General features: G+C 51.3%; 1 protein-coding gene across 1 annotated transcript in view; it reads left to right on the top strand.

The window, feature by feature from the left end:
* Nucleotides 1-12,874, top strand: part of WNK3 (WNK lysine deficient protein kinase 3) — a 46,968-nt gene extending 34,094 nt beyond the window's left edge. The window contains exons 18-24 of the mRNA XM_031944318.1: nucleotides 3,133-4,046; nucleotides 6,359-6,569; nucleotides 7,030-7,139; nucleotides 7,758-8,308; nucleotides 8,877-9,088; nucleotides 9,828-10,030; nucleotides 10,232-12,874. Of these exons, the coding sequence (XP_031800178.1) occupies nucleotides 3,133-4,046; nucleotides 6,359-6,569; nucleotides 7,030-7,139; nucleotides 7,758-8,308; nucleotides 8,877-9,088; nucleotides 9,828-10,030; nucleotides 10,232-10,561 (2,531 nt within the window). The 3' untranslated portion in view covers nucleotides 10,562-12,874. The remainder of the gene's footprint in view (nucleotides 1-3,132; nucleotides 4,047-6,358; nucleotides 6,570-7,029; nucleotides 7,140-7,757; nucleotides 8,309-8,876; nucleotides 9,089-9,827; nucleotides 10,031-10,231) is intronic.
* Nucleotides 12,875-14,958: the final 2,084 nt, after the last annotated feature.

Genomic DNA, 14,958 nt, shown 5'->3' with positions numbered 1-14,958 from the left:
GGGCTATGGGCCCAGGAGACACCATGCTGGGTCAAAGGGTTTGCACAGTTTGATAGCCCTTTGGGCACAGATCCAGATTGCTCTCCAGAATGGTGGGCTCAGTTCACCGTTCCCCCGTCGATGTGTTAGTGTCCTGGTTTTCCCACATTCCCTCCAACATTCATCTTTATCTTTTCCTGAGAGGTATGTAGTGGTACCTCAGTTGTTTTAATTTACATTTCTCTGATCAATAGTGATTTAGGGCATTTTTTCATATGACTAGAAATAGCTTTAATTTCTTCATCTGGAAATTGTTAATTTTAACCATTTTTCAGAGAATGGGTTGTATTCTTATAAATTTGAGTCAATTCTGCACATAATTTGCAAATGAGGCCTTGATCAGAGCACTTGGATGTAAAAATGTTTTTCCAAGTTTGCTACTTTCCTTTTAATCTTGGCTACATTGATTTTGTTTGTACAGATCCTTTTTAATTTGATATAATCAAAATGTTTCATTGTAGATTTCATACTGTTCTCTAGTTCTTCTTTGGCTTTCCTTCTCTACAGATCTGAGGCAGATTGTCCCTTGTTTCCCTAGTTCGCCCTCCTAGTTCACTCTTTATGTCTAAATCATGAACCCATTTTGACCTTATCATTGTATGAGGTGTTAGGTGTTGTGGAACTTCTATTTCCAAATAAATAAAAAGTATCCAGGTCTGTTTTTAAGATCCTCAGTACCAAGGAACTACAGGCAGCATCCCCGTAGCCCTGGCAGCTTGGGCTGGAAACCAGTATCGTGTGCCAACAAGATATCTTGGCCAATGATATCCCAAAGGCAAAAAGTAGTCCTTACGACAGCTTACAGCTAAGAAGAGCTTTTCCTGCCAAGCTGAGTTATCATGAGGTGAGGGGAGATGGAGCTTGAAAGGAAGAGAACTTCCAGTGTTCCTGCTGAAAAGCCCAGAGCTGAGGAGGAAGAAACTGAAGCTCACGTGAAGCAGGAGTCCGAAGAAAGTCAGGGACCCCCCACAGCCAGAGTCTAGAGAGAGGGAAGCTCACAGCAGGAGTTCGGAGAAATCCAGGGAAGCTCACAGCCGGAATCTAGAGAAAGTCAGGGAAGCTCACAGAAGGGAGCGGGCGATGAGACTGGGCTAATGCTACCGGGGCAGAAAGAAACGGGTTCCCTTCAGACCTCAGATCTCTCCAAAGACCCCCGAGACAGCGTGATGAGGGAATTGCAGGTGACAAGGAGTGATGGGGAGAGGAGCAGGAAGGGAGGCTAAGAAGACAAAGACCCTCTTGGCAAGGCCTGAGGAAGAGCAAGCTGGAGGCACTTGGCAGCTCTCTCGGCTGCTGTGCATGAAAAGAATGGTCTGGTTCTGAGACCTGTAGGAAGAGATGGGGCGGCAGAGGAAGTTCATTCTTCTCTGGAACGGACTGAGGAGGGCCGGACGGTTGGATGCAGAAAGATACCAAACTCATTGCGGGGGATACCTTCACCTGAAGCGCACCCTAAAAGACCAAGGGAAAAGCCAGGCTCCGGAAACCAGAGCGCAGCCCAGGAGGCCACGGTGCCCTCAGAAAAACCGACGGAGCCGATTCCAGAGACACCTGGCAAGAGGTGCAGGGAGTGGACCAAGTGAAGGGAGCAGAACCAAGGGAAGCCTTCCCGCCAGGCTGGCCACACGCTAACGCCCACCACTCTGAAAGATCGAAAGCCTCTGGACAGTGAGATGTTTCCAGAAGACTGATGATGAATCGGGTCCCCTGCCTTTTGCCAAAGAAGTGTGATGGGGTTAGGGCAGAAAGATACTTTTTGTGTGTGGTGCAGTTTGCTTGGTTCTGTTTATTTGTCGCAACAGATTTTCCCCCATGTTTTGTTTTATTTTGTTTTCGTATGACAGGGGTGGGATATAAAGGGAGGCCTTTAAAAACAAAAAAGAGGGTCACAGAAAGCATTTTACAAAAGAAACAGAAGAGAAGGACGAGCTGGACAGTTTCAAAAGTAATGTACAGAATTTATTATTTATTAAAAATTTTTTGGTATAAATGGAGATTCATTGTGTAACATAAAACCTTATTTCTCTTGTGTTCTGTTATGTGTGTGGAAGTGTTCCCCTGCGTGTCTGTATGTGTGTGTGTGTGTTGAAAATGGGAAAAAAACCAACAACAATGATTTCTCCTGTTCATTTGATAAAGGTTTTATTCTCTTCCTAACTGAGTCAAATAATTCCCTTTTCTTCTTGTTTTCTGGTATGAGTACTGACACATTTCGGGGTTTCTGATCCAGGCTTAGGATCGTTGTGGTAGGCTTGGAGAGAGCTCGTCTTTTTGAGCACTGTTTTCTTTGTTAATTTTCTCTATCGTTTTTTGAAGGGAAACCCCATGTCATAGTGTAATACTGAGTTTATCAAGCAGCGGTCTTCTTAGTTACCTCCTGTTTCTGAATCTCTTCGATCTTTTTTTTTTTCCTTATTTTTTTCTTCAAACCTTCGAAATCCCTGATCCGGATGAACTAGTTCCTTTACATATTCCTCTTCAGCTTTTTTTGCTGTCTGCTCCTCAGGGCTGGTTGTCACTCAAAGGACCCGAGTCGCAAGCTTTGGCCATTTTTCCTTTTTTCCTGGTTGGTGAGGCTGGCTTCTGTGGCCACATTGGAAGCTTCTGAAATTTCTTCTTTGGGCTTTCAGACCTGAAAAACTGTTCTTTCTCTCTACTCCCAGCCTAATTGTGGCCAGAAATGAATGGGCGCAGACTTCCTGGTCGTTTTAAAGACTAAAATTGCTTTTGCTAAAGTAACTAGTGCAAAGCACCCACATCCTTCATCCTTCTCATACAGTTAGCAAGGGAGACATTCTGTTGGGCTCAGAAGGCCGCTTTACTTGGCGATGTGGACGTTGCCTTCATTCATGGGATGCCTTTTGATCACACTACACTAAACTGTTGTAAGAACTCGTGCCTGGGAAGATGAGAGAGGGTTCTCCATAGGGTCTCGACGGTAACTTTTTGAGTTCAGATGGGAGGTTTGGGTTTTTCCGCTTTGCCCGTCTCCCTGGCCGGAGCCCCTTATGACAAAGAAGGTTTGTATCAGATACGGCACAGGTTGAAGTCTTCACCAAACTCCTGCCTTAACCTTTTTTTCTTTCGCTTTAGATTTGGGAAACACTAGCAACAAAGAACTCTCCTCACAGGATATGCTCACTGTGGCAGCTAACGTGCCCCAGGAAGAGCTTTTGGCATCCACACCAGAATCCAAGGATTTAGTAGACGGTAAGACTGCTGAGCACGCTGGTCCTGAAGCCGCCCGGCTAGGCCCTCTTCGGCAGGTGGATGAGACCGAGGCGCCAGCGGCCCATTATGCCGGGACCCCACGTGGCCCTGCTGCTTCGGGACATCCCGCTCGGATTGAGTTTGCGGAGCCCAGCCGCCAAGCCTCTGGTCTGTGTCCACCCGCGTATTTGGGGCACCGGGCCGAGGACCGCCCAGCCTTAGGTGTTTCCCATCCTGGAGAGGCAACCACACTCCCCGAGAGGCTGGTCCCACTGCGGGGCCGTGCGTCTGAGCCGAACCCTCAGTCCTCCACGGTGACCGTGAGCACTGAGGCTGCCTCTGCCCCTCCCTCGGACATCCTTGCTCAGAGCCCAGGCCTTGATCCAGCCCCTCTTCATTCCTCCTCAGTGCCCGAGGGAGATGGTGAAAGACCTCCAAAATTAGAATTTGTTGACAACCGCATTAAGACCTTGGATGAAAAATTAAGGAACTTGCTGTATCAAGAGCACGGCACCGCTGGCCTGTACTCCGAGAGTCAGAGAGACACCCCAAACGCAGAGTCTCCATTTTCCTCTTCCTCCTCGGCTGAGGAGGCGATCTGTGGGCCTGGGCCGGAACTTTTGGGCGCAGGGTACCACAGAAGCCGAGGCAGCCTCGCACAGCGGACCGCCGTGCAGCAGGCCAGCTCGGACTTTCCATCTCTCTCTGCCGTGGCTCAGCCCTCTAGCGCGGCTGTTGTGTTCAAAAGGGAGCCAGCCAGTGTGTCCGCTTCTGTAGCCATCGAGTTGGATTCACATGTAAGTACAATCTCTCATCCTCCCCTACCCTCTTCTCCACTTCTCTTTCCTCAGAGGGCAAAGTGGGCCAGCCCAAAGGAGGCGGGAGCCCACGCTTGGCGTAGACACGCTCCCTGCTCTGACCGAAAAACCCTTTGCTTGACCCTCAGGTCAACTCAGCTGGTTGTTAAGCAACGGGCAGCCATTGTGCCCGCCCTAGGGTGGGCCTTGTGCTCCCCTCACTCCTTTGTAGGACATAATCAGGTAGCTGAGGCGGGGCCGGGCAGAGGAGGCCTAAAAGCCGTCCAGTGAACTGAGTAGACCTGGGCTAGGGACAGAAGGAGATGGAGGGGCAGACACACCACCATGCTTTTTGAGATCGAAAGGGTCCTCAAGCCATCTTGTCCATCCTGAGAGTAGCACTTCCCAAGATCCCTCGGGTACAAAAGGATACGTAGCAGAGACTGGAGAAACTTCCAGGCTGGTTGATAGGCCACAGAACTATCAGGGCCTAGGTGCCAAACACACGTGGTGGCTCAGGATTTGTTAGCACTCACGGGCAGGAAATCCCCAACTTAGTGTCTGACAACCCTGAAGCCAGAGATGCTTTGGCTGTGCTTAGTGTGTGCCCTTCTGAGACATCTGATGAGGGCTCACGGGGCTGGTGAGTTCCCCCAGAACCAGGTCATCTTTCTCTTCAGCTCCCTGTTGCACTCCTTAGGACTGAGACATGTGAGTAACTCTTTTAAAAGGGCCTTTTTCAAAAGGGAGCAGAAAGCCCTCAGGCAGACTGTTGGTTTGGGGGGATGGTGGTGTTAGTACCAGATTGGGGTGCCAGTGGCTCCCATTCTTTGGAAGGAGATTCAGAGTAACTCTCTTAAAAGGGCCTCTTTTCTTCTCTTTTCTTTTGCCTGAGGCAGTTGGGGTTAGGTGACTTGCCAAAGCTTTCACAGCCAGGAAGTGTTAAGTGTCTGTCTGAGACCAGATTTGAGCTCAGGTCCTCTACCCACTCCACCTAGCTGTGCCCTTAAAAGGGCCTTTTCCAAAAGGAAGCAGAAAGCCCTCAGGCAGGCTGTTGGTTTTGGGACGGTGGTATTGGTGCCAGATTGGGGTGCCAGTGGCTCCCATTCTTTGGAAGGAAATTCAGAGTAACGCTCTTAAAATTCATGCTCTTAAGGGATTCAAGTGATTCTTCAATCTCTCCTTGGTTTTATGAATCAATTGTTTTTCATATTAGCCTACATTTTCATTTTTTTCAATCTTTTGCTTTTTTCTGATGTTTATTTTTCAACAGTCATTGTTATGTGTCCTATGTTCTCAGTGATTTCTTATTGTTTGGCCTATCGTAGTTTTCACAACCTTTTAGTAAGTCATAATACTTTTTCTTCTTAGCTTTTTAGACTGTTTCCTCCAGAATTTTATTTCATTTTTTAAAAATCTCTTGCAATATTTCTTGTAGGTATAAAGGGCCTTTTTTTTTTTCCTTTTCTCTTTTTGCCGAGGCAGTTGGGATTAAGTGACCTGCCAAAGGTCACACAGCTAGGAAGTGTTAAGTGTGTGGGGCCACATTTGAACTCAGGTCCTCCTGACTTCAGGGCTGGTGCTCTCTCCACTGGGCCATCTAGCTGCCCCTAAAAGGGCCTTTTTCAAAAGGGAGCAGAAAGCCTTCAGGCAGGCTGTTGGTTTTGGGGGATGGTAGTATTGGTGTCAGATTGGGGTGCCAGTGGTTCCCATTCTTTGGAAGGAGATTCAGAGGTAGCCTGTAGACAGAAGCCCAGTGAACTCAAAGGGCACCCACACTTGGGGAACCCCCTCGGGGTCAGATGGACCACTCCAAAGCTAGCCCTCCTTAAAGGAATGTGTCTCACTGGCTTTCTGGACGGCCTAGGGGAAGAGAGCAGGACTCGGGTCTGTTCTTTCCCGTGAGCTTTGAGGGGATGTTCTGCTTCCATGTCAGCCTCTGCCTGATACCTCCCTGTCCCTGGCCAGGGAGCATTGCTTGCTGGCTGGGATCGAGGCTCTGGTTCAAACACTGCCTGAAGCTTTCTGGGTAGGAGAGCCTGAACTGGCCTTTAGACCTTTCAGGAGCCACGTAAGTGGTGCTTAGATTTTCAGTAATCTTTCAGAACAGAACTCTAGCTCTTCCCAGATTGTATGGCCCCTCGGGGATCCCCAATCATAGGTCCTTGGGGTGGAAGGGAAGAAGGCAGGCAGGAAGGATGGACGGTTGGGCAGATGGAGGGATTTCTACGGCACCTACCAGGCGTCAGGTCTCTCGTGAAACCCTCGGCAGATGATCTTTACTGATCTTTCCTTGCTCTTCTCTCCTTTAGGAGCCGATGCCTCATGCTTCCCTTCCAGGGGATGCAGCTTCGATGTCGAGTGACAGCGGCAGCGGCAGTAGCAGCGGCAGCAGCGGTAGCGGCAGCCGTAGCGGCAGCCGTAGCGGCAGCGGCAGCAGCAGCAGCAGCAGCAGCAGCAGCAGCGGCAGCGGTAGCGGCAGCGGCAGTGGCAGCAGTGGTACTTTCCATCCACACGTAACAGGTGGGTATCTTGACCTAAGCTTTATTTGTCCTAGTCTCAAAAGCCCTGTTAGCAAGAAATCTTAAACTTAAACTTACCAATTGAGAAGCTGGGTTCACAGGCGACCTCAGTCACCTGGCTCTGGTGAGAGATCCAAAGCCCGTCAGAAAAGCATGTTTACGGTCAGGGCCATAGGCTCACTGACATCCCCTTTTCTTTCCCTCAGGGATTTTGGTTTTCGTAAACAAGTGCTAGCCCCTTTGGCCCTGACCCCACGTTTACAACATGTTCCACAAATGCCAGTGTCACCGTCATTTGCTTTCTGTAACCAAATCCTTCCCGTTCTTCATTTCACTTCATTGTTTCGCACTCTTACACCGACACCTTGTAAACTCTGTAGGCCCAGTGGAAGTTTCTTTCTTTGGGGAAGGGGGATCTGATAAACACTTGAAATCTTGATAACCGCTGTTCTTGTTTGCAGCTGAGCCAGAATTAAGATCCAGAGCCGCTTCCACCTCGCTGCCTCCCACAGCCGAACCCGCTCTTAACAACTGCGTGGCATCTGGCTCTTTCCAGCGAGGCCGCTTCCAGGTCAGTATCTCTCCTTAATTCTCCGTTCACTTGTTTGGGGGAGGCAGGGATGGAGTGTGGGACGTGGACTTGAAATTTCCTTTTGGCCATGACGCACTGGGCACCAGGTAGCATTGCGTCTCCTGAGTGGCTTCTCTTCCATGCGTGCTTGTTAAAGTAGCAGGTTTTCCCTTTCTCTGGCTTGGGGCCCTTCTTGTAGGTGGCCCTGCCAGAACAGAATGAATGCTCTGGGCCTGATTTATGGGGAGGAGGGTCAATGGTTGAGGTTCTTTTTATCAGCAGTTGGGATTCTTTTTGTCAGCAGTTGGGGTTCTTTTTATCAGCGTTTGGGGTTTTATCAGCAATTGGGGTCCTCTTCATCAGCCTTTGGGGTTCTTTTGGAGGCCTTTATATCAGCCTTTGGGGGCCTTTTTATTAGCCTTTGGGGGGCCTTTTTATTAGTCTTTGGGGTTCTTTTGGGGGCCTTTTATCAGTTTTCAGGGAGCCTTTATCAACCTTTGGGGGCCTTTTTTATCAGTCTTTGGGGTCCTTTATCAGCCTTCAGCTTCCCTCAGACAAGCTAGTGGTTTGCAGATTGCCCCTGAGGACGTTCTCTGTGCCATTCTTTTTGTGCCTCAGGTGATCACTGTACCTTATCAACAGGTGAAAAAAGTTGATTTTTGTGAACAAGACCACGCATCTACAACCAAACAACTCCTGAGCGCCCCCAGCAAAGCTGCTGCCAAAGAGGACTGGCTTTCATCACCAGACCTCAGTTCCTGCCTTGAACCTTGCCGCGATGACCCAGCTTTGAAAGAAGGGGAACACCTTTTACCTGCCGGCCCGTGTGACAATGATGCAACCTCCATGACTCCAGAGAAAGATACTTCTGCTACAGAAAGTAGTATACAATCAGGACCTGAGCTATGGCTAAAGGATAGACCAATGGTTGCAATTTGGACACACCCGAGTTCCGAGAGCGAATCTTCCACACCTCTTGGCCCTTCAGAAGAGCTGGGCAGGAATCCCGTTGAAGAAAGAAGCTGTTGCTTACCAATCCAAGAAGAACCATCCTTCATTCAGTCTCAGAGCGCACTCTTCTATTCTCCATCATCCCCGATGAGTAGCGATAATGAGTCTGAAATTGAAGATGAAGACCTAAAAATGGAACTCCAGAAATTACGGGAAAAGTAAGTTAATGGTTTTGTCATCTCAGATACTTGGCTTTATTTGGGCTCCAGAAGCCAAAAGCAGGTAGAATTGACACGAACCCCAAGAAGGCACCAAAAAGTCCAGAATGTACTTGAGGAGAGGAGTAGCTTGGAGTGGCGAAAGCTGACTTTCTGCTTTTCGATTCAAAGTCTTCTAATGCCTTGTTTGTGTTTGCCGATAATCCACTAAGAAATCCCTGTTTTCTTTGGAAGTTTAAGTAAAATCTGTTCTGTGACTTAGAAGGCCCCCCCGCCCCCCACCCCGGGTTTTCCCAGAAGGCGCACACACACAGCCTGTTCAACCCGCCAGCCGCTCTCCAATTTAGTGACAGCCTTTTTAAATGGCGGCACCTAGAATGGCGGGCCTCCTTCCTTCCGGAAGCCGTGCCTGCCTTAATGCAGTCCTAGATCCCGCATCACACCTCCATCCATCCCCACACCCAGATCCTTTGAGCGAGGCCCCCAAACCTGGCCTGCTGTACGCGTGCTTCCTTGCCCATGCATGGGCATACCTCAGACTTGATGTTGTTCTCTTTTGGCTCTTCAGACACATCCAAGAGGTGGTGAGCCTTCAAGCTCAACAAAACCGAGAACTCCAGGAGCTTTACAGTCGTCTCCGATCCATCAAAGACAGCAAGTCAGAATCCTCTGACCTGCCGCTGCAGCCTGCATCTCCTCGACGTCCAAGATCTTTCAAGAGTAAACTACGAAGTCGCCCTCAATCCTTGACACACGTGGACAATGGTATTGTTGCTACAGGTAAACTTTGGGCATCGTCTGGTTAAAAAAAGGGGGGGTATCTGAAGAGCCTCCCCACAGCCTATGTGACAAGAAATAGAAATGGCCTTGAAACGTTTTTTTAAAGAGGAACCGAGCCCAACAGTTTCTGAGTTTTCCTTGGGGGGGACTTAATTAGGTGGTGGGATGGAAACTCAGTGTCCACACTCATGCCCGATTGTGGACAAAGGCAGCCCATTTAGACTGGAAGAAATTGTCTTGTTGCCTGCCTGTCCCAAGTAGCCACTGAAGAAGGGCCCGCACGTCAGTCCATGCCTGGGGTTGGCTCTGGACCTCTCCCCAGCTGGCCACACTCTGGGACACTCCTTAACCCAGTCTGGGCTGAAAGACCATTTACACTGATCAGAACCTCCCGGCATTCAGGTGACAGCCACGTCTGAGGGCTGTCGCTTCATAGACTTGTCTTCGTATTGGCATAACGGGGTGGGGGGGGGCGTGTTGGGATGAAAGAGTCAGCATTTATTAAGTGCCTTCTGTGTGCCAGGCTCTGCTATGGGCTGGCCGTGGAGACAGAGAAAACCAAAGGCTAATGGATTGATTCTGGGGAGGAAGCCCAGGAGGGCTTGAGTAGTGCCTCTCGTCAAATGGAATGTTTCCCCGGGGGGTCAGCCAATGCCGTGGGTGCCAAGGGTCTCTTGTAATGGGTACTCCTGAGTCCCGCAGCACCCCCCCCTTACCCCTCTTCCCTTCTTTATTGCAGACCCGATGTGCATGGTGAACAGCACGACATCTTGCCAACAGTCGCCGGCCAGCAAGAAAGGCATGTTCACTGACGACCTACACAAGCTGGTGGACGACTGGACGAAGGAAACTGTGGGGAGTGCTCTCATCAAACCGAGCCTCAACCAACTCAAGCAGAATCAACAAAGATTGGAAACAGACAACTGGAACAAAACTCACGAGGTGAGGGGGCAGGGGCAGCCCGGGATGGGGCTGGTGGGGCTTCTCGCACAATCTGGGCACTCGGCAGCCCTCGAGAAGGGGTTTCCTCTCCGGGAGGAGAGCTGGGGAGGGACGCCCGTGGGGAGGGTTGGCTTTGGGGAGCGGGGATGGACGACGGCCGAGAAAGCGAGCGCAGTTTGTCACTGCCGCTCTCCTCCTTAGAACCCGTCGTCCACGGTGGCCTACACATCAGCCTGGATCTCATCTCTCTCTCAAATCCGCGGCCCCGTCCCAGCAGCCTTGCCTCAAGGAATCTCGCTGCCATCCTTCCCCGGAGCCCTGCCTTCTTACGGAGTGCCCCACGCCTGCCAATACAACACCGTGGGCACCGCTGGGTATCCGGTGCAGTGGGTGGGAATTTCAGGAACAACTCCACAGCCTGTAGTGCTCCCCGGCCAATCGGTGAGCCCTTTCCAACCCGGGCTGAATTTGCCAAACTTTCCACCGTCTCCCGTGCAAAACTCAGCCCCAGGCCCCCCCGGGCCCAAGTGAATCCACTGGTCAGGAAGGTTCCCCCCCCCTCCTGCTGTGGTGCACTCGTCATTCCGTAGACACGGTCACTTTGTACAGCGGGTACTCCAGCCCCTCGTCCCACTTTGCCACCTGACGTCTTGTAAAACACCGGTCAGGATGCTTCGGGAAGCTCACCCTCTGCACCCCCATTCCCGGGATACCCGGCCGGCCGTGGAGAGTCGTTCTTCACACACCACCACCTCGCCTCCCGGCTGCTTTCCTCCTCCTTCACCACCATTCGGCCCAATGAGCCTCGGTCATAAATCTCGCATCCCGCTCGGGACAATCGGCACGAAGTGGGAACCCGGTCACGTGTTCTCAACGGTCCGGCCCATCGACCACCTTCATGTGTTGCCATGTTGAATTTTAGACCAAGGCTCATCACCCCAAGCCAGCGGGGACAGCTTCCCGTGACCACCTTCGGGGCATAAACAGAAGGAACCATCTGGCTGGTGCCCCGCCCCGGCACGCTCCCTTTGAACTGCGCCCCTCTCCTCGTCATCTCGGGTGCAAGAACCAACCAGCATTGTGCATATAGGGGTCGGGAGGCAGGGTGTGTGACCAACAACTGGGACAGTTCTTTATACTACTCAGTGTTCTGTGATCTCCTTGATTCCTCTGTGCCGCAGGCAGCTGACGAGTGTGTTTGACTGTGGGTGCCCTCAGAGAGTTCCTTGGGACTCTGGGGGAAAAGGGCTGGAAGGTTCTAGCCCCTCGTGTGCGTTTCTGTCCCTGGTAGCAAACGTACTTAGGCCAACCCAGCTTTGGAACCTAGGCAACTTCTCCAGGGGGTTGAGCTGTGACCTCTTTTTCTTTAAGTGAGAAAGTCAGGGAGGGGGTGGGAGAGGGGACAGCAGGGGAAGGGAGGAGTGGAAGGGGGGCGGAGAAGCTTGGTTGGAAACGCCCCAGAAAGAAGGGCTTTGGGCATTGGCCAGAGTCAGAGCCGACGTGTCATCTGCTGTTTGAGGAAAGCAGCCCCGCTTCCTCTTCTGTTCCTGAAATTCCCCACGAGACCCCCTTGGAGCCTCCCTGGACTTGGCCTCTGGAACCAAAAGAGCCTCAATTGCAAGGCTCAGCCTTCCAGACACCTAGAGGTACTTGAACTCTTTCCCATTGACTTGAAAGGTTCGGGACCTTTCTCTGTGTCTTCAGGTCCCTTTGAGGTCCCTTTGCCTAATCTTCCCGATCCTTCCCCCCGGTCACCGGTTTTGACCTCTCACAGATGAGGTTCAAAGAACGTGTCCCAAGGCTTAGCCATCACCACAGCCAATGAGATGACTTTTACTTGGTCTCCCCCTAAAGAGAACCCGGGCCCCCCCCCAACTTTCCTCACCCATGTCATGTAACAACTCATTAGAATTCAGCACAGAGGAGGGCGGGGGTCATGACACCAACTCTAACCCACCACAGCAGACATAGCTTGAATGCTTGCGGCATCTTTTCCCGTGTCCCTCACATTTTCCAATCCCTGAAAATCTCATTGACTCAAAGGCGGCGTACCCTGCACGCCAGTACATATAAATGCCCCCAGTGATAAAGCTGTCAAGAATTAGGGCTCGTCTTTTGACCGGGAAGACTTCCTCTGAACCATTTTCTTTTCACGGATGACCCCGTCGCTTGTGAAGGGGCCTGGGTTTTGCCCGGAGACACCAACAACCCCAAGGAAGGACGGCGCGGCTGCCGACGCTCTCATTGCTCCCGTGAGACGCCCCCTCTGGCCCGCCGAGAGTGTCCCCCCTCGTTTGCCTGCAGACTTTTGGCAGTGCCTTGTGATAATCCCAATCTTTTCAGGTTTTTACTGGAAAGGAGATTTGTTTGAAGCTGATGGCGAATGTCCTGCTGCATCCATGGGGAGCGCAGCAGCCAGGGAGAACTTGATAGAGCTGCAGAGCTGGATCTGTCTTGATATCTCTCTCTAAATGTGGACCTAGAACAGTGAGTCCGGGACAAGTTGAAGACAAATGTTGTGTCCGGCACTGTTGGAAGCCCTTTCCGTTTTTCCATTCCTTCAGAGACTAGGCACTTTGTACAGACCGGCTAGTTTTCTACTCGAGGATTTTGCATCATTTCGTAATTTTGCTAAAGGAGATAACAGTGCTATTCTCACCTTTTCTGAGGAATGGGAAACGCCCCATCCGTCCCCCCTCATCCCACACCCCCAAATTCACTCTGACTCAAACCGATCAAAGAAACGTCCTCGGTGAGAGCCTGCTCTAGCGGGAGGCCCCGGCCCATCTGTTTCCAAACTTTGCATCTCCCCAGCCCCGACACATCTGAAAATCTTCACCAGGATACCCTCTCGGGAGTAGACACGTGCTCCCCAGTGTGAGCCTGCTTCACGGTACCTTGTCTTCGTAGCCACGTGGCCAAGTTCCTTGGATCAGTGAAGCATCTTGAATTGGAGACGCCTGGGAGGAGGATGGTCGGCTGTCTCGAGCCAAGGACGCAGTGTTTCCAAGGATTTCCTGTTACATGACCAATGGTCGTTCTGGGTTTTATTTGGGGTTGGTTTTGGTTTTTTTTTTTTTTTTTTTTACCCCTTCCTTGCAATTTTCTACCAAGCATGACTTCTAATGATTTGACTGCAAAAAAAAAAAAAAAAAAAAAAAAAAAATGTGAAAGTTGAAAAGGCACTTTTTCTGCTGTGATTTTTAGATTGAGTGTGGCTGGAGATGTATCATTTTTGTAACTCCAGATTTGGTTCTAGTCCAGTTACTTTTCTTTATCTACCTCGTTTTCAGTGCTGTTTGAGGTGCACAAGTTGACGCTGTTGCCTGTGAACTTTTATTTGGGGGTGGGGGGATGCTTGAACTTCAGTATTTCTTTCAGCCCGGTGGATCCTCTCATCCCAAACTCGACTGTGAGCACGGGAGGGCATGGGGACAGTCCCCGCTCCCCACGCCCGCCCCTTCACATGAAGCTTTGATCGAAATAAGCTTTGGGGATCTGGGGAGACGCGCTCTGGAGGGAAGGAAGCTTGACTCATGGTGGTTGATCCCACAGATGGGAAATGAGAAATTAGTTCTCGGGAGAATGTTGCGAGTTAGACAATCCCACGCCTCCCCTCCACCGTAGCACGCCTAGCTTTTCATGCGACAGGAGGACGTTGGCAAGGCGAGCCCGCGCTGGCCTGATGTCCGCCCCATCGCCAAACACCAAAGCTTACAGGGCCGTCGCAATCGCTCTTTGCTGTGTCTGGGCGCTTCCAGACGATCTGGTTGCGGTCGATTTCCGATTTCATTTGGGAAAACCCAGGAAGCGATTGCCCGGAACTCTGTTTTCAGTGTTTCTTTAGCCACCTCGCTAGATGGACGTTTCAGAAGTACGACCGAAAGTTTTCTCTCTCCTCTCAAGCTTGCCGTTTGTCTGGAGGGAGGCAGAGCCTTCGGGGGCAGAGAGGGCCTGGGCTCTTTTTCCATAATGGTCTTCCATTATTTTGATTGCCTTTTGCCCCCCCTCCCTTATTCAGTAGCTGAGCTCTCTGGAGGGAACGAGCCTACCACCATTGGCATGTGCACAGCCCCGGGTCAGCATTGGGAGAAGGGTGAGCCGGCCGGTCCTGACATGAAGCTAGGAACAGGAAGGAGATGGCCTTGAACCCCAAATCTAGACCCTTGACAGAGAAGGGGGCCTTAGGGTCTGGGAGGTGCTCCGGTGGCCTTTGTGATGAGTAGGAGCCATTGGGCAGGCAGAGTGGGCAGTGGGTGCGCGGCCTGGCGCCCCTTCCACCCATCCCCCCAGTGTACAAGGAATAAGCTAGGTTTTGAGGGAAAGCCAAAGGAGAGAGTGGAGAAGGGGACCCCTTGCCCGAGGGGTGCCCCCCAGCCTTGTGAGCCTTTCTCAGCCGAAGCCATGGGCCCTACTGAATGAAGGTGCCTTTTTTCTTTGTAGGGGCTCCTTAGGCGCGCCTGTGGGGACCCCCTGACGGGTTGGGGGGCTTTTTCCCCCCGGGGAAACTTTCCTGGCCTCAGGGGGTGGGCGACCCCTCCCACCCGAGCCAGGGTCAGGGTCTCCCTTCTGGAAAACTGTGACCTTTGTGTTATTTGTACTCGACCATGACAAATGTTTTTCTTTGGGGGGAATTTTTATTTGGAAAAGGAAAATAAAGGTTGTGTTCATGGAGTGGCATTTCTTTTCTCAGAGGGGTCCTGTGGAGGGGAAGGGAAGGAGGGGGGATAGAAGGGGGAGAAAAGGGATAGGGAAGAAAGGAGAGGGAGTGGGAGGGCAAGAGGAGAGAGGAGGGAAGAAAGGAGTGGGAGGGGGGAGAGAAGGAAGAAAGGGAAAGGGGGAAAGAGGAAAGGAGGGGAAGGGAAAGAAAGTAAGGGGGAGGGAAGAGAGGAGGAAGGGGAAGAACAAAAGAGGGCAGCAATAGAAGG

Source organism: Sarcophilus harrisii, chromosome X (genome assembly GCF_902635505.1).
Source record: "Sarcophilus harrisii chromosome X, mSarHar1.11, whole genome shotgun sequence".
NCBI lineage: Eukaryota > Metazoa > Chordata > Mammalia > Dasyuromorphia > Dasyuridae > Sarcophilus > Sarcophilus harrisii.
Note: the sequence above shows the minus strand (reverse complement) of the source record. Positions and strands in the feature narration are given on the sequence as shown.